The sequence below is a fragment of the Camarhynchus parvulus genome, chromosome 10, assembly GCF_901933205.1.
Source record: "Camarhynchus parvulus chromosome 10, STF_HiC, whole genome shotgun sequence".
Taxonomy (NCBI): domain Eukaryota; kingdom Metazoa; phylum Chordata; class Aves; order Passeriformes; family Thraupidae; genus Camarhynchus; species Camarhynchus parvulus.
The window spans coordinates 4,525,115-4,541,083 of NC_044580.1; the positions used below are offsets into that span (position 1 = coordinate 4,525,115).

General features: G+C 44.6%; 1 protein-coding gene across 4 annotated transcripts in view; it reads right to left on the minus strand.

Annotated features, from left to right (window-relative positions):
* The window catches only part of TMEM266 (transmembrane protein 266), an 82,532-nt gene that overhangs the window by 13,613 nt on the left and 52,950 nt on the right, over window positions 1-15,969 (minus strand). For all 4 annotated transcript variants that reach the window (XM_030954896.1, XM_030954895.1, XM_030954893.1 and 1 more), the window contains 4 exons: window positions 15,571-15,627; window positions 13,683-13,821; window positions 12,114-12,229; window positions 4,801-4,984 (listed from right to left, as the gene is read on the minus strand). In XM_030954896.1, the coding sequence (XP_030810756.1) occupies window positions 4,801-4,984; window positions 12,114-12,229; window positions 13,683-13,821; window positions 15,571-15,627 (496 nt within the window). The remainder of the gene's footprint in view (window positions 1-4,800; window positions 4,985-12,113; window positions 12,230-13,682; window positions 13,822-15,570; window positions 15,628-15,969) is intronic.

The following is a 15,969-nucleotide window of genomic DNA, read 5'->3' on the forward strand; positions in this document are numbered from 1 at the left end:
TTGATTCCTGCCTGGCTGGTCAGTGCACAGAGAACCACAAAGCCTGGAAGAGGCACCTAGAGAGAGGTCAAGCTGAAGTGGTGTGCACTTAGATACTTCACTTCCAGGAGTAGACTTCAAAGTAGATACATTTCAGCATTTGAAAATAACCATAAACTATTTTTTATCTATTGTCTTGCACTAACACGGTTCTTTTAGAGCACTAACAGATGATCACCAAAGGAACTGGCTTAGAGTTTAAAAGCATCCAACCAGCAGAGACTGCCTTGCAAGGAACAACTGACAAAATCCTTCCCAGTGCCCTGCTTTGCCTTCTCAGACAGCTTATGAATAATGTTAAGGGAAGCCCTCTGAAGCTCCAAAAGTTTTCATGCTCTCCTCCCAGTATCCACTTTCTTCACTTACAAAACAGTGGGTACCTATGGGGAGAGCAAGCTTTACTTTTCTTTAAAGCATGATCATAAATTGCAGCAGTCCCCCAAAGCAAAAGACTTACTGCTAACCCCATAAAAATGGGAATTTGACTCAGAACAGTTAAAGAAAGGTTTTTGGCGATGTGAAGTTCCGGTTCTTGCTCAAAGGAACAGAAGGGTGGTATATTAATCTTACAATATGGCAGTACTGTAGAATTTCAAAAACCAAAATGATATATGCAGGAAAATGAGGAATTTCCACTAGGGACTCTAATTCATATGTTATGGGAGAGATTAAAGAATAATAAATTTTGGAAGGAAGTATTAATGGCTAGAGGGGGCACTGTGAACCTGGCATTCCCTGAAGCCTGGAACTTTGTATACCAAACACTAAAAATGATTTGTGCAGAACAAGAAAACATTAGCTGTTATTCTCACCATGACCAGTTACATACTGTATGGGCTAAGAACTCCTTTATAATTTAGAACTTCCTTTATAATTTAGAGATTAATAGATAGGATGATATTTGCCATTATGTGAAATGGCAACCATCTCTGGGAAGAAGAAAGGAGCACTCAGGGTATTTCCCTGCTCTCAGAGAAAGGCTGACCACAATGCTCCTGAACATCATTAGCAATGCTGCTGTGCACTCACAGGCAGCAGCTTTCAGCCCAAGCTCTTCACAAACAGAGCTCAAGTGCTCTGAGAGTGCAGCAAATGTCAGAGCTCTGCCCTGGGTTTGCAGCTCCTCCAGCCCTGCCCTTCTCTGGGGTCTGTTTCTTTCCTGCTGTTGATACTGGTACCCTTTGACCTGCAGGCTGAAAACTCTTTCAGCCTTCACATTTATCTGGTCTGAAGATAAAATTCTTGGCAAGAGAATTAAAACTTCCATTCAAAGTAAATTAAAGGTGAAAAATATTCCTGCTTCTTTACCATATTAATTAGGAAATACCATATATCCACACATTTTCCACAGTGTTATTCCCACTGTGTCAGGAGGTCTCTTGGTGAACTGCACTGCAGAGACAGAAGTGGGAGGCAGCAACCAGCTCATGGTTCCCAAAATTAGCACAGACTGGCCTTCAGGAGGAGGCATGAAATGTAAGCTGGGGAGTTAAGGGACTCTTTCAGAACTCATTGTCCATCTGACCACAGCTCTTGCTTCTCCCAGTCTTGTACCTGCAGTTAAGGCACTTTAAATACAAAGAGCAGGAGATCTGCTGCAGGAAAGTCTGGGTGAAAACATGGAATTGAAAACTCCCAAATCAGCCAGCACACACAGAGCTCTCCTGGTGCAGGTCACTGTGTATCCTTACACAAATTTGCAGAGGTGCTGCACGTACCATGTGCAGATACTGGGGTTACCTGACTTACTTTACTGAATGCTGTAGTAAATGGTTGCACAAAATCCTGTGTAAATACCAGAGACAAGCTACAGCTGCCCCTGAGGAGCTTTAACTTATGCACTGTCCCATAAAACTTCCAGGTAGGGAAATGAGTAAAAAGTCTCAATGCTTTCTTATTCCATCAGCCCTTCATGGTGAAGAATTCTGCACTGAATGTTTCCATTGTTCAATATAGATGGGGGAAATTAGATTAGCCTGAGATGGAATATCCCATTTTCTCATGCAGTATGTTCTCTAGCCAACTCAAGCTTGCTGGTTTGGCAGAATTCAGAGCTCTCTAAAGACAGCGATTTTTTTGAAGGCTGACAAAGTTTCATTTGGCAAAAACACAGGCATTCCATTCCATCCCCCAGCCTCAGGTGTTGTATGTAGGGCTAATGTTCTGCCAGAGCATAAAAGAACAGCACATCAGAGCGTGTTCTGCCAAACAGCTGAATGGTGGCTTTGAACTGCTGCCTCCCTCTCCACAGTGAGGTGAGCTGGTCCCTCATTTCTCCTCTCCCTGGCAGTGCACGAGGCCATGGCAGGTATGTTCCAGAGCTCACAGGTACCAAGTGGCACTCAGGATGATTAGCTGCAGCCCTCACTCTGGAATCTTTAAGGAAGAAAAACACAGCTCAGAAAAAAGGGTTGCAAAGCAATCCCTAACGTGGTCTGACACACAGGGTAACTTGCAAAATGTAACCCTTGACCCAAAGGTTAAAACACTGGTGGCTGAAGTTCCAGGCAGAGCAAGTGGTGTGGGAAGCCCTGAAGGCAGCACAGCCAGTGTGACTGCAGGAGAGTACAGGAATTGTCTTGTCTGCCTGTGCTCTGCAGAGCCACATCTCTGATATTTCACATGCCCCAGCAGGTGGGGAGATGGGACATCCCACCCAGAGGACATGGAGGCCCCTTCAGCCATGCCCTGCTGGCCCCTGGCACAGCACAGGCAGCTCTGGCTGACACCTGCACTGCTCAGGAGGGTGCAGAACGAGCAGACACTGCCAGCATGGCAAAGGGAGGATGGAGAAAGCTGCTGCAGCCACCGCCAGCCCATCACTGGGAATATAAGCTGGTGCCAGAGAGCTGGAGAGGAAAGCCCCAGTCGAGGTGAGGAGGGAGAACAATGAGGCAGGGCTGGCCCAGGATCCTTACTGCCTTCTCCAGCTGTGAGCTGAGATTCCCAAGTTACACAGAAGCAATCCCTGAGCCAGCACTGCAAAATAATCCTGGGAATGCCGTGTGAAATCCTCTGCCTGGACTGCCTGTGCCCTGGGCTGTGCACACTGAACTCCACTGCTGCTCTGGGGTGTCTCAGGCACTCTGACTTGGGCCCCAAGGGATGACAGACCACCACAGACTGCTGCAGAACACAGGGAATTTCTCCTGTCCAGCTCCTGCCTCATTCTACAGAAACTACTTGTTCAAATACTGTCACCCTAATCTAGGTTCTGAAAACGAGCATTCAAGGCAACAACAAAGACTTTGTATGCAATATATAATACAGGGCACAAGAAACATTACCTCTGGTACTTTTAGATGATCTCCAGGAACTGGAAATTTATTCTGCAAATTCACTATAAATGTTTAAATATAACATAACTGCACCTGACCCAATAAGTGAAGCAATCCATGTTTTCTTATTTGCTCAATGTCTTTTTTTATCAGTGAAAAGCACAAATCCCTCTAATCATGTAACCTAAGTGCAGAAATCAATCCTGAAGATTTGGGAGTCTACTTTGTTGCAAGTGTGGGCAGCATTTTACAGGAAGCCATGAATAATGAGTAATTCTGTTAACCTGGATGTTGGAAAGAATACCTTGAACAGAAGAATTTTTAGAGCAACCTCCACAGCACTAAAATTTCAGCAAGCCTCCTTACAGTGTGCACAACACTCTTCAGTTCCAAACGTAACCCGCAAGGAACACATGCATAAATTATAACCTACCCACTGGGGAAACCTCTGAAATACTACAAAAAAGAGGGAAATGCATTTTCGGGGTCAGTCTGCTCAACTGTCTGCTTTTAAATACAATTTCATATCAGGAATAATTAATGGCTTTTCTGTAGTTAGTGCTTAGATATTATAAACTGGAAAAAACCAAAACAATTTTCTACATGCTTTCACCACTCTGTAGAGAAAGGAAAGGATTATAATTTGAAAATGTCTAACAGCTTTTAAAGTATCTGTGCCTTGAATTCTAAGGAGTATGACCAACATAAAGATACTGTGCAAACTTTGTATTCCAACAGATCCACAATAATTAAGCTAAGATGTCCAAGGAATACTAACACAGCACTAAGGCAGAAAGTGTTGTCTCCTCTGGAATATTACATTAAAGCAAGAGACATTCTGCACTCCACTGAAAGGGTTGGAGGATCACAGGAAAGGAGCTTTGTCTTTTCCAGAAAAAAAATCAGGTCCAGCACTTACATAATAAAATGTGATCCAAGCAGATGTAACTGCTGTTATCCCTGAAGCACAGAGCTGCCCAGCAGACACCCTGGGCAGCAGAATGCTCCTCACCACAGCCATGTGGCACTCAGACATGCAAGCAGGATGCCCACACTGCCCTTCCCTCCTTGCCTGGTACCAGTGCTGCCCTGCCCAACAGTGGCAGCTTTAGGGAACTGGGGAGAGCACAGCCTCCAGGCAAGGCAAGCCCCACAGCTGAAGCAGGAGTCCTCTCCAAACCACAGAAATGCAAGTGGCCAAAGACTAAAACTGTTTTTCAATGTTCTTCCCAATATCCTTGCTTTTACCTCTGAGTGATTATCCTTTGGCCAACTTTCATTTGGCTGCTGCTTCTCCAATGTTTGATGGATGTGACCATGAGAACACTGGGAAGGTACATCGTAGCCATTTCTTTGGCTCTGTTTAGAACCTGCTCCCAAATACAACAGCTCCTGCCACTTGAGAGCAGATGCAGCAATGAACCCCTGCAGGAGTGAAGGAGTTCAGTGGGATCCCCCTGTGCAGGATCAGCTGTGCTCTCACCTCGTGCAGGTCGCAGCTCAGAGATGTTCTCGGTGCCTTCGTCGTCCGAGTCTTCGGTGGCCACCACCTTGTACCTCTTGCTGCTCTGCTTGTTCAGCACGTGTGGGACCTGCAGGGCAGCTCCCTCTGCAGCCAGGTCCAAGTCCTGCTGAGCAAGGTGGGCCCTCAGCTGCCTGATTTCAAACTAGAGGAAAAAACAACACCACAAACCGATGTCATGTGAGCACAGCCAGAAGCTGAAATGCTGCAGCTGGGGACCTGTCACTCATCCCTGAACACTGCAGGTCTGGTAAAAGAGACAGTGGGCTTGAGCCAAGACATGAGTCCAAGCTGGTGCTGCTCTCCCAGAGCCCAGGTGAGCTGGACCATTGCTCACATATCTAAAGACAATGACTGCCTCAGGCTGCTCCTCTGTTTTGCACAGCTGTGTCCTGAAGGTTATTTTGGACAATTTTAACAATTCTTACTGCAAACCTCATGTAACCTTTATAGCAAGAGACCACTTTTAACAGGCATTTAGGGAGTTAGGCTCATGACAAATATCCCTAACCAGACTTTGTAATGAGGCCTCCAGTGGAGGGGAGGTTCTCTGAGCAGCACCCAGAATGGTCCTTCCTCACTAATCAGACAGGGGGAGGATACTACAGTCCTCTTCTGACTTGAAATCTTCTGTGCTCAGGAGTGCGCAGAAAACCCTGGGGAAGGTTACCACTTTTCTGGCCATTCCTCTCCAACATGTTAAAGAACTTCTGCAGCCACAAGGGGATTTGCTCATGACTGGTGTTATAAAGCAGACACCTGAAACAAGAAGCTACCAGGTACAATCTGACTGAGGGATACAGCAGATTTAATTTTTGATGGCCAGTATCTTCTACAATGCAAGAAGGAAATCAGTTTTTTTGGAGAGGCTGCAGAGACCCTTTAAACCTTTATACAAGCAGGAAAAAACTCCCTGTGCCACACAGCAGAGCTGTGGGGCTGCAAGGAAGAGTTTCTCTTTAAAAGAGTAAACTCTTTAAAATCAGTAGTACAGCAGTGACCAAGTCATGTCTAAATCTAGAGTTGGAGAAGGAAACACAAATGAGGTAACAGGCAAACACTCAAATGTGGCTCAGGGCCTGCAGAGCCACAACAGAGCAGGAGGACACGGCAGTGCCACTCCACACCCACAGCACACATGGAATTGGCACCTCTGTGCTGGAAAACTGCTGTGGAACAGCCCTGGCTGAGTGCACCTGGCTGTGCCTCACCCTCAGATGTGACTCAGATCGGCTTCACAGGCAGATTTTGGAAGCCATCCCCACACCCCATTTGTTCCCCTGCAGTCAGACGTGGTGCAAACACCGAGGAGGGGAAACCAGACAGAATTTCCACAGATTCAGGAAAGGAAAAGGGATTCCAGTTGATACACCTGGACACTATCTGCTTTCCAGAGCAGCTGGGAAGGAACTACACTAACTGGAAGGCCTATTGCAAGACTCAAATCTAGAAAGCCAAAGGGCAGCTCAAGCTTTCCAGATCCCATTAAAGCAGCTAATCCAGGGCTCTAACAAAGCACACAGCTTTCCCTCCATCTGCAACCCAGCTGCAAACAGCTGGCTGCAAGTGCTCACTGCTTTTAACCAAAGGTCTTCTGGCAGTGGCAGTCAGGAGTCAGGTGGAATCAGCAAATGTCAAAATACTGCCCTGCTCCCTGATTTCCTGCAATGAAGCCTCCATGGCAGATTCTTGTTTTTGTGCTAACCTATTGCTAGGAAGAACTGGCTCTGCTAACTCTGCTCCCAGCCAGCCTGAAGCATCCTGAAGCTCAAGGTGCCAGTATGAACATAGGGAATTTCAGGTTTTATCCTTTACTTGAACAAAACAAGGAATCACAAGGAATACCTTACATTCCACCTTTAAAGAGAGAAAGATACCCTTTCAGACACTCCTTTGGTTTAATGGAAGAAATGCACTCAAACAGATTAGCCAAAAAAGAAATTTGGTGATTTTTTTTCATGTTGTCTAGCTCAAACATAATTTGTTTTTCTACATTTCACCTTCCAAAAACATTCACATGTGTCAGAAAAAGAAATAACTGTCATTGAAATGCTTAATTCTGGCCTAGAGGTATGGTACGATTTCCTCTTTTCATGCAAGATAAAAAATCCAGCAGGTGTTTTTCAACACAGACAGAAGTAGCTAAAAGTCAGCTCAATAACTATGTCTGCATCAGATCCAATTTAAGAAGCTTCAGCATTTACAAAGTTTTGCTGAGCATTGTAACAATCAGAAGCCTGAACGCATCACTGCATTATACAGGTGTGAAGGAGAAAAGGGGAGAGCCCAGACTCCTGCGCACTCACAGCTCCTGGGACGGAGTGAGCATTTCCAAACAGCACAGGTTATTGCCAGGTTATTGCCAGGTTACTGCCAGGTTACTGCCAGGTTATTGCCCCGTTCCTGCCAGCCCTCAGCCCGCAGGGCCGCCACCGGTTCCAGGCTCAGCCCGTGAGGGCCGCGCTCGGCTCCGGCCCGGGGACACGGGCCCGCCGCGCGGCGCTGCTGCCACCTGCCGAGCGCAGCGGGAACTGCAGCCGCGCCACCAACCGCGGGCACAACGGCACGGGGACACCGCGGGCACGGGACACCGCGGGCACGGGGACACCGCGGGCACGGGGACACCGCGGGCACGGGACACCGCGGGCACAATGGCACGGGACACCGCGGGGACGGGACACAACGGCACGGGACACCGCGGGCACAACGGCACGGGACACCGCGGGCACGGGACACCGCGGGCACGGGACACCGCGGGCACAATGGCACGGGACACCGCGGGGACGGGACACAACGGCACGGGGACACCGCGGGCACGGGACACCGCGGGCACGGGACACAACGGCACGGGACACCGCGGGGACGGGGACACCGCGGGCACGGGGACACCGCGGGCACGGGACACAACGGCACGGGGACACCGCGGGCACGGGGACACCGCGGGCACGGGACACCGCGGGCACAATGGCACGGGACACCGCGGGCACGGGACACAACGGCACGGGACACCGCGGGCACGGGGACACCGCGGGCATGGGCTACACCGGGTACACAGGAATTTTGCACATGCCATGCTTGTGACTGTCACTGTGCACCTCTGAGAACTGTCTGGGTACACCCAGCACGATGGAGCTGAAGACAGCAACAAAGGCGCAATAAATGCGGCTGATGTGAAAATACACCTATTACCAAGAAAAAGGGAGATACGGAACACTTTATAGAAGAATGAGTAACTAGATTGTCTGGCATGAAGAGAAAATTCACCAATGGGAAATTTAAACTTACCATTTTCAAAATCTGTTACATGTCCTCTTGCAGCACAAACCTCGCACTACTTTGTCAGGAAACAAACCAGAAATAATTATGGGGCACTCCTGAGCACTTCCTCACTCAAATGATGCATCAGGTGATTATTTCTAAGCAGGTAAATTGACAGATCTACCTGGAGCTCTAGATAACGTCTCCTTTCACATGCCTGGTTTCATTAAGTGGGCCGCCCATCCTAGCTGATATTTTATAATACACATGTAAGACTCAAAGAGAGACTTAGCAGTGAATCATGGAGTACTCCTCTTTAATGGTCTAACAACAGAGTAGGACTGACATGGCTTCTGAGAGATCAATGAACATTTTAGCCAGCAGCTTACTTGTGTCTAATGCAGGAGCAATAACTTTGCTCAATTCTATTAGTGCTGTCTGTACAGAATGCCCTGCCCTAAAACTCATCTGCCACTGGGATACAATCCAATGTTTATTTCCATTAGTTTAGCCATTGTTGGTAACAATAAAAATCAGGAGACAGTTGCAAACTAATGATTTATGGGTAGAATAAAACACAGGATGACCTTGGCTGCCTTCCATCCACCAAGAAAATGACTGGTAGTTAGAAATAAATTAAAATCATTGTGAGAGGATAGCATAAGTTATTTCTCCAATAGGTAATTTTACCAGCTAAATAGCCCTGTCATTAAACTGGCAGCTGTTGTACAAATGATATTCCAAGATAAAAAAAGAAATTACAGCTCCCATAGTTGTTGCACTGGTAAGAATGGTGAAAACCCCAGTTCTGCAGGAACTGACAGAAAAGGAGCTCTGGTGTTATAAGGCTAAGCACACGCTCCTGGCTGGGCTGTGTTCAGCTGGATGACTCTTCTGAAAGCTAAGCAGAAAAGATCAGGTAAGTATATCTATTACCACAAATGGAAATTCCTTTACAGGTGATTCCAGAGAAAAAGAGCAATCTTCTCTGACTGGAATTTGTAGCTAATGAAACTTTAGAACTTTGTTTTGCAATTTAAGTTATTCTAATAAAGCAAAACCATCAGCAATATACTCTGTATATTCTTGACAGTGACTGCAGTGAGACTTCTTTTCCTTTTACCTTTACTCATTTTTAGAAATCCCTCATGCTCCATTCCTGTTTAATAACCTCTTTTTTTGGCCAATGGAGAATAAATAAAAAGCAAACTATTCAAACAGCTGCAGTGGGGTACTACAGAGAACAAAGTGGTGGTCTGTGCAAGTTTAATTTATAATATATATATTCTGTTTTTCAGATGTACAGCTAGCCAAAAAGCAACATGTGGAAAGAGCAACACGTTTGCAAAAGTACATCTCCATTGTCAGTCAGGAATGGAAATGTATTTTATAGTTGTGATACACCATCATTGGTCAAAAAAACCCACAACTGACAAAAGAAAGAGAATTCAAAAAGATGAATGGAAGTTATATCTTTCCTGCTTTTAATTTTTAAAACAGAAATCCTTGTTTTTTCTGCCTAGCATTAAGCACCAGCTTCAAATCAGCATGGGACTTCTTGGAGAACCAGCCACCAATAATTTTTGTTTTCAATCCCAAGCAAAACAGGCTAACTATTTTTCCCAATTCCTCTAATGAAATAATTAATACTTTGCTTGAAACTTTCAAGATCATTTCTTCTGCAAAATAAGTCAGACCCCGAGAATTCTAACCCCAATGGCCTGAGCAGCAGCAAAGCAGTAAGAAACCAAGCACTCAGAAAAGGAAGTGCTGGGAAGCCTTTCCAGCAGCAATGTTCTCAGCTCCACCTGTAACTACTGAATAAATGCAATTATTAATCCCAGTGTGGTCACAAAGGGGCAGCACAGGGTGAGTCCCTGCTGGGCTGCAGGGAACCAGGGTGATCTGTCTGCCCCAGCACCCCCTGCCCTGGCACAGCTGGCACCACAGGGACAGGGCAGCCTGGAACCCTCCTGGCTGCTGCTCTGCTCTGGGCACAGCCTTCTGCAGGCAAACCTTCCTCCAAAACAGACAAGCACAAGGAAACACCAGCAACCAGCAATCCTTTGGAAAGCTCAGGAAAGATGATCAAACGAAAAAGCAAAAACCTGGCAGATATTTAGACATTAAATACCATTAGAAGCCATTTTCCCCATCAGATGCTGTACACAACAGCATATTAATGGGAATATGATAATGCTGACAACTTTTTCTTGACTGAATTATGAAGCTAATAATTTACAAATAAAGGATGCAGTACTCTTGTCAATGTCTTATGTTACTAACTGCAGCAAATTAGTACATTTACCTGATATTATACAGCTGAGACAGTCGTTTGGCAGCAAGTCAGGCCAGTAAGAGGGATTTAGCATGCTGTCATCTTTCTACAGACTGTATTTTTCCATAGCAGATGACACTTGAAAGCTGCAAGAGAACCTGCTCTGTTTTCTCAGATTGACTCCTCTCCCAGTGCAGCATTTCTTTGTTTGCTGTGCAGGTTGTGACCATCAGAGCTCAGATTTAGGGTGACTCTGGTCAGACACTCAGGAGTACCTGGCTCAGAATGAAGGGCAGCAAGAGCTGCTCCTGAACCCCACCTGGGATCAGACTATGAAACTGTAACACCAAAAACTGTTTAGAGATTGAGAGTGTTATCTGGCTGTATAGCAAAGTTCCTAAAAACAAATGTTTTACAATTTATGATTGTCAAGACCTTTAATATGGCCTGACAGACAAAATACTGCACTGGGACTCAAGAAATCACTGATTTCTCTCCCTGGTAAAATGGGGTATATGCCACTTACCTGGCAATTCCACAACCTTGACAGAACCCAAATCACTAAGTATCATTGTGCAAAGGTGTTATGAAGAGGGCAACAGTTTTGCCACCCAAGACAACATAGTTGGCACTTACCAATTTTTGGCAGAAGCCAACCTTAGGTTTAGAACTTGTTATGGTTAATATGATTAACTCAAAACCAACATTATGAAGTGACACAGTGTCTGTAGCTCTCCCTAATGCATCACACAGACAACGCAACTCACCACCACAGCAGTTCATTGCAGAACCCTAGGCTGACATCCAGGAGATCTGGACCTAAACTTAAAATCCGTTTGGAGACCTAAATATTGATGGTTTTGTATTTCAAAAGTACCTGCCACAAGCCAGGAATGGTAGTTGAAGCTAGAAGTCTCCAGGATTTATCTGGACTATATCTCATAGTTCCCCTTTCACTGAAACAAGAAGTAAATCACCTCGGGATCATCCTGTTGTGGTCTGATGGTCACCTCAACACTCACTTATCCCAAGCCTCAACATCCATCCCTGCTTTCTACTTTAAAGCAAGTTAGTCAAGATCTCATTTGCATAAGACAAATGGCAAAAACTCCTGGCTCATTGCCCCAAAAATGGTTTTACACCTTTTTCATGTAAAATATATTCACTTGAGATATTTCAAAGTTCACCTTCCCTTACCTCTAGACTGAATCACTGAACATTTGGGGGCCTGGGAAGAGTCTTAAATCTTGACTTGCTTCCAGGAACTAGAAGCTTCTACTGCAACATTTTGAGCTTGCCAGGAGTCTCTGACTGACCTACAGGGAAGCCACCTCTTGCATTTAAAGCAGGGAAATTCATTTTTTTAAACTGCACATCCTTTTCCTAGGAATGCTAGCTGCAGTCTCCAACAATGGCTTTTGTATGTTAGTACAATGTCAAGCTAGCTGTTCTCATTTAACAAATGACATACTGGAACCATTTATTTTCTGCTCCTCACATTTGTTTTCCTCACCTCTGAAAACACAAGCCCAGCAGCAGAGGCAGCTGACTGCTGTTTGACAAATACCATGCTGACAATATCCTGGCTGCAGCTAAAGCTTCCTTAGCACTGAGACCTGTCACCCCCCCAGCACAAGTCCCAGTGGAACTTCTCAAAGCTCAGCCTGCAGCGAAGTACACGAGCTGTTTGACTTGCCTTGACAAGATATGCGTAAATAAAGACAGAACTGAACTTTACCCCTTGTTCTTGGCAGATCTGGGTTAGTCTTTCCAGCTGCTCATCTTGAATAACTTTTGCCTTCTCATATTGCTGAATCATCATCTCCATCTCCACTTTCACTGGAAGGACATAGGCTGGAAAACACAAATAACACTTAAAACAACCCAGCTGTGATTTGGTTTTTTATCAGGAAGAAAACCTTTACAGGCCAAAGAACATCATCCCTTTCCCTTGCATCTGGAGAACCAGAGTATTTCCAATAGAAGCAGCACTAGAGTACATTTTTCAGGGAAGGATTTCTAACATAGGAAATGCAGGGTCAGACCTCCATCTCCCTGGCTGAACTGAAATTCATGCTGCCTGCTCTTCCCAGATTCCATGCTAGTACAGCTCTTCCCCAGGGTTTACCACAGATTTCCTGAACTTCTGGGTAGGAGGATTTTCTCTTTAGAGTCAGTGCCATTTCCTCTAAACCTTAACAGCACAGTTCCCTCAGGAAAAGAACTATTCCACAGCCCTAACCATTTAATTCCTAGACTTTGTGGTAAGACATCAGTTCTTAATGGACACAGCAGATTAAGAAAGATATTTTGAAGAAACAAAAAGGGCATTTATCTTCTATGGCTTTTCAAGCTACAGCCCAGCCATTTTCTGAATGGCTCTAGAAATTTTGCTCCTGACTTAACTATGGCAAACTCACACTGATGAGGAAAGCTGGTCAATACATACTGCAATTAATGTTTTCTGAAGCTACAAAAAATCCTGCAATTTTGTTTTATGCTTCAATCAGAGGGCTATGACCTCTCCTGAACTCTGCATACAGAGTTTCCTGAGCATTTAAACCCAAAATAACCTAACTCTGATTTTTCACACATGAGCAAAATGGCCATTCATTTATTTCTTTCCCCTAAGCTGCCTGCAGCTGCTGAGCACACAGTAACCTACACTAAAGTCCTTGCTTCCAGGCCCAGCCACAGACTCTGCTCTCTGCAACCTTGACTTGCTGGGGACTTTTCATCTACCCTGGCAAATCCCCACAGAGGTTTCTGCAAAACACCACCAATATGCACTTCATTTCCAGGATGTACAGCATGCACAGAGCAACTCCTGCTGGGAATCCCCAGGGCAATTTTCTAAAATCCTCCTTGGATTCCACATAAAACTTATTTACTGACAAAAACTTAGAAAAGAAAGTCCCAAGACAGAGCTGGCTGTATGGTTATGAGGAGGATGCACCAAATATCAGCAAAGTAGAGAATCAATTATTTTGCAGAATCAGGAATGACCACTGTTGGCAAGAGACATAAAGCAGGTAAGGACATTTACTTTACAGGACAGGGGATAGGAAGCTGCCTAACAGGAAAACAAATCAATAAATTATAAAGGCTCTTAGAGAGCAGGAGATACAGCCATGATCTCCAGACCTACTCTGGAGAGTCATAACTCTCTTGTGTTCAGTGCTAGCAAAATGTAAGAGAAAGGACAATGACAGGAACAGTGGTAGCAAGCAATCTTTCTGTATTTTTAAATCTGTATTTTCCCCAGCCTGGCAGGTGATGCTGCAGCCACAAGTGAGTCCCCACTCACCATCAATGATCCTCTTCACTCTCCATATCCTCAGAGTGATGATAAGGCTGATGGCATCCCACGGGCTGCTGGGGCCGTTGGCCACTGTTGAGGCCACCATTGGTGCCAAGGACAAGATTATGATAGCACCATCAAACACCTGGAGAGAAATCAGCTTTTCAAACCTTTCCTTAAAATCATATCCCTGCCATTCCTCTTTGAAATCTGGAAGGAGTCCCTCTTTGCCCAAAAGAAATGCAATTATGCACCTATCTGAAAGGGATATGAGAGGTGGCCAAGCCACAGAAAGGCTGCATCCTTCTTGGGTAGCACAACAGAATTCCTCACTGCTTTTTATGAGGTGAGGAGAGATAAACTGTGGTGGAAGGGAAGGGGGAGAGAAAGGTATTTGGAAATACTGGCCAAAATCCCCAAGGAGAAGTGATAGTCTAAATGTTATTACAGCCAAAGAGCTTTATCATCACTGGTATTTATTACCTGTTACTTGGCATAATGTCATCTTAAAAAAAAAGGGAAAAAAAAGCAGTCCCTGCCCATAGATCTTACTGTCTAAATGAAGAGATCAAGAAGACAAGTAGAAAAAGATGGAGCCAAGAGACTTGATGGCTCTTGGCCATGTCCTGGCTACACCACACGTGTGGGGATGGCTGTGCACCCAGACAGAAAGGCTGCCTGCTCTCACTTCCATGGGGCAGGAGGCTTGTGAGGAGTTTGACAGCTGGGACTGCTCTGAATGATTCGTGCACCACTGGCTGCACTGGGATCAAATCAGAAAAAGCAATTGTGCAAAGCATTAGACAGAAATGAGGCAGCAAATGTGTTCCAGAGCAAAGTGGCAGCAGTGCTGTGTCTGTCCCACACTGGCCCAGCAGAGCAGAACAGAGCACCACGTTCTCATTCCTGCTGAAAGCCTCCCCTGCTGCCAGGGCCCACTGATTAACTGTTTGATAAAGAGGCAGGGCACAGATTTTTGTAAGAACTACATATTCAGAACTGTGTATAACAATTCAGTGTATTGAAAAGAAATACTTCTTACTGCAGCCACTCAATGGGCAGTAAAAAATATCACTATTCCAAATTACCAAGATGAATTATCAGAAACTGCTCCATTTAGCCTTAATAATAAGAAACCCTGAATCAATATTTAAGTTTCATTAATTTTTTTAGCAAAACAAGTTAAAATGTTTACAACGTCATTACAAAATATGCAAGTCTCTATACTGATTATGCTCCAAGAACACCCAGAGTGTCTTCTGGTTCTTCCTGCACAGAGGTGGTTTATGAGGTAGTATCAAGAAAGAGCTTTTAATTTTCCTGATCCCCAGATTTCTGCGCAGATTGGGATTATGCATTATTTACTACACACAAATTTCCTCTTCTTTTTCTACTAGAGTATATACATTCTATGTAGTTTTTAATTTGAGGTACTAATTACAGTGTTTATCAAAACAATTTCACAATAAAAATGGGGGTTTTCCTAAACTAGTATTTACTACCAGGAAACTACATGCAATTCTTCAACTAACTCAACTAATTTCAACTCAATTATGGCAAGGGGGATATAAAACTCAGGTGACAGTTTTTACATTTCAGGGTAGCAGTACTGTCAGACCAGCACAGCTCTAACGACAAAAGTCACACAAAGAGCAAGAAGACCAAAATCACTCCCTTCATAAAATACTTTCAAACACTGCAATCTTCTGAGTCTTTCACAGAAAAAGGGACTGCAGCACTCAGCTATTGATAATGCACATCATGAAAAGAATGTGTGTATTTATCTGCCTTAAAAGACATTGTATTGCACGGGTTAATAACAAAGCCATCTAAAGCAGTTCTTCATGGTCTTACTGGGGCTGCCTGGAAAACAGTACCAAGAGAGAGAGCTTACCTCTATTTTGTTTTCAATGTAATCCCATATGCCAAGGACCACAATCCTCAAAATAGTCTAGTAAAATAGATTAGGGGGAAAAAAGATTATGAATGTTATTGCAGTCTTAGATAAACATTTAGTCCTTTACCTATTTAGGGAATAATTTTTTGTCTTATTTAAGAATTATACATTTCTTCTAAATAATAATCAGGTTCTAGAAATGGCTACACTTCTATATTTAAAAATCAGATATTGCTTCCCAACCAGTATATTGACTTAGCAAAACCTCCACAAACAAGTTCCAAGTTCAAATGCTCATCAGTCTTTCCATCTTCCTAAAATTTTGCTTTCAGATTTGTGTGATTCAGATTACCAACCCTCCCCAACCTCCTGACCCAAGCCTATGTAAGATCCACC